The sequence below is a fragment of the Aplysia californica genome, unplaced genomic scaffold, assembly GCF_000002075.1.
Source record: "Aplysia californica isolate F4 #8 unplaced genomic scaffold, AplCal3.0 scaffold00307, whole genome shotgun sequence".
In the NCBI taxonomy this organism is placed as follows: domain Eukaryota; kingdom Metazoa; phylum Mollusca; class Gastropoda; order Aplysiida; family Aplysiidae; genus Aplysia; species Aplysia californica.
This window is the reverse complement of record NW_004797577.1, coordinates 230,168-232,079: the sequence shown is the minus strand read 5'-3', so window position 1 is coordinate 232,079 and position 1,912 is coordinate 230,168. Positions and strand designations below refer to the sequence as shown.

The 1,912-nt window shown below is 44.7% G+C and overlaps 1 protein-coding gene across 1 annotated transcript in view; it reads right to left on the bottom strand.

The window, feature by feature from the left end:
• Positions 1-1,912, bottom strand: part of LOC101855959 (dynein heavy chain 6, axonemal) — a gene marked incomplete in the record, with an annotated part of 98,470 nt that overhangs the window by 5,783 nt on the left and 90,775 nt on the right. Inside the window, 1 exon segment of the mRNA XM_035970687.1 lies at positions 140-230. Within this exon segment, the coding sequence (XP_035826580.1) occupies positions 140-230 (91 nt within the window).

Here is a 1,912-nt window from a genome sequence, read left to right as displayed (position 1 = left end):
ACACACACACACACACACACACTCATCCACCCGCCCACCCACACACACACACACACACACACCCGCACACACACACACACACACACACGCGCGCGCGCGCACACACACACACACACACACATACACATTAGCTGGGCACCTGATTGTTGAGAAAGGCGATGTATATCATCTCCAGTTCTTCACTCATGACCACAAAACCTTTGATGGCTTTCTTCAGTTGCTCCAGTGATCTCTGTGAGATAAAAGAGCTGAGGCTGTTGATTCGTTCAATGGACGATAATACATTACGTTAATTGTAAGATAAGATAAGATAAGATAAGATCAGATAAGATAAGATAAGATACGATAAGACAAGATAGATAAAAGATAAGATAAGATACGTTAAAATAAGATAATATAAGTTAAGATAAGATAAGACAAGATAAACTATGCTAAGATAAGATAAGATGAATCTTTATTGCCCAGATGTTGGCTTCAGTAGCTCATCAGGTATGTCCTGCTCTACCGTCAACCAGGAGCCTGAAATTTGATCCCCGCCAAAGTCGGTCTTTTTTCTTAATGCTGTTACACAAAGTTATCCCCTGACCTCCATCAGGGGTACGCAGAACAAGAAAAAGTAAAACTGTACACCCAAACACGCTTTATTAAAAGAAAATGAGGGTGTCATTTTTTTAACTTTCAAAGTATGTGCACTAGGTTTCATCTCATAAGTATTAATAATAATAATAGATAGCATTTGTATAGCGCATAACCCCGCTCAACAACAGGCTCTATGCGCTTTACACTATATTATTACCCCAGCAGACCATAGAACACTCAGAAACATTCTCAGCTTCCCGGGAAGCATACAGTGCAACCAGCTGATTGAGCGCTCAAACACTAACAAACTGACAAGATCTTTCACTGTCTATAGCTAGGTACCCATTCCCACCTGGGTGAAGTGAGGAAAACTCGTGTAAAGTGCCTTTCCCAAGGACACAACGTCAGGTCCCTGACATGATTCGAATCCACGACCTTACAGTTGCGAGTCCGAGAGCCTAACCACTAGGCCACAGACGCCACTAATAAGCCAAGCTCCCCGGAGTTTGTTCTGTAGAGGTTAGGCGCTTCGCTGTCACACGCTGGAGACCCGAGTTCGAGACATTTTTGTCGAGTACATTGTATCTCAGACTTTCTGCTGGAATGGTGTACCCTTTTCATCCCGGGTTGGCCTTGACAGGCAGGGTTAAAAGCCGGCCTCCTTCACCTTCCTTCACCTTCCTTCACCTTCCTTCACCTTCCTTCACCTTCCTTCACCTTCCTTCACCTTCCTTCACCTTCCTTCACCTTCCTTCACCTATCCCCGTAGACTGGATGTCCGTCGAGACGCTTTGGAAGATTTGGCCATCAGCTTCCTCCACTCCTTCCGGTCTTCAGCTTTCCAGTCCGCCTCTTAAATGATCAAAATTGTGTCGTAAGGGCTGTAAAAATACTTACATTTAGACTGAAAAGACCACCCAGGGCGGTGCTACTGACGGAAGTGTCTTTAGGCCATTCCCAAGGGGGGGGGGGGTGGACATTAACATCTCGAATTCTCATGCACTGTAGAATTGTAATTGTAAATGGGCTGATTCATCAATGTCATGCTGATAACTGTGCCTGAACTGCAACAGGGAACTGCTGCTGTTTCTTTCCTAATCCTTACTATCGTCATTTTTTCTCTACTTCTTTCGTATGTTTGTCATAATCTTGTGACCCACTATTTCCGGGATGCCTTGATAGTCGAAGCCGACCTTGTGCTGTTGAAGCTAGAGAGGTGAACAGAGTAAGTCTGATTCCCCGTTTGGACTTCTCTGTTGACATCAAACCCTTGGCGCTCATATGACCTAATGCTGTTGCGAGCGCCGTAAAACCTGTACTAAAACTAGACCCC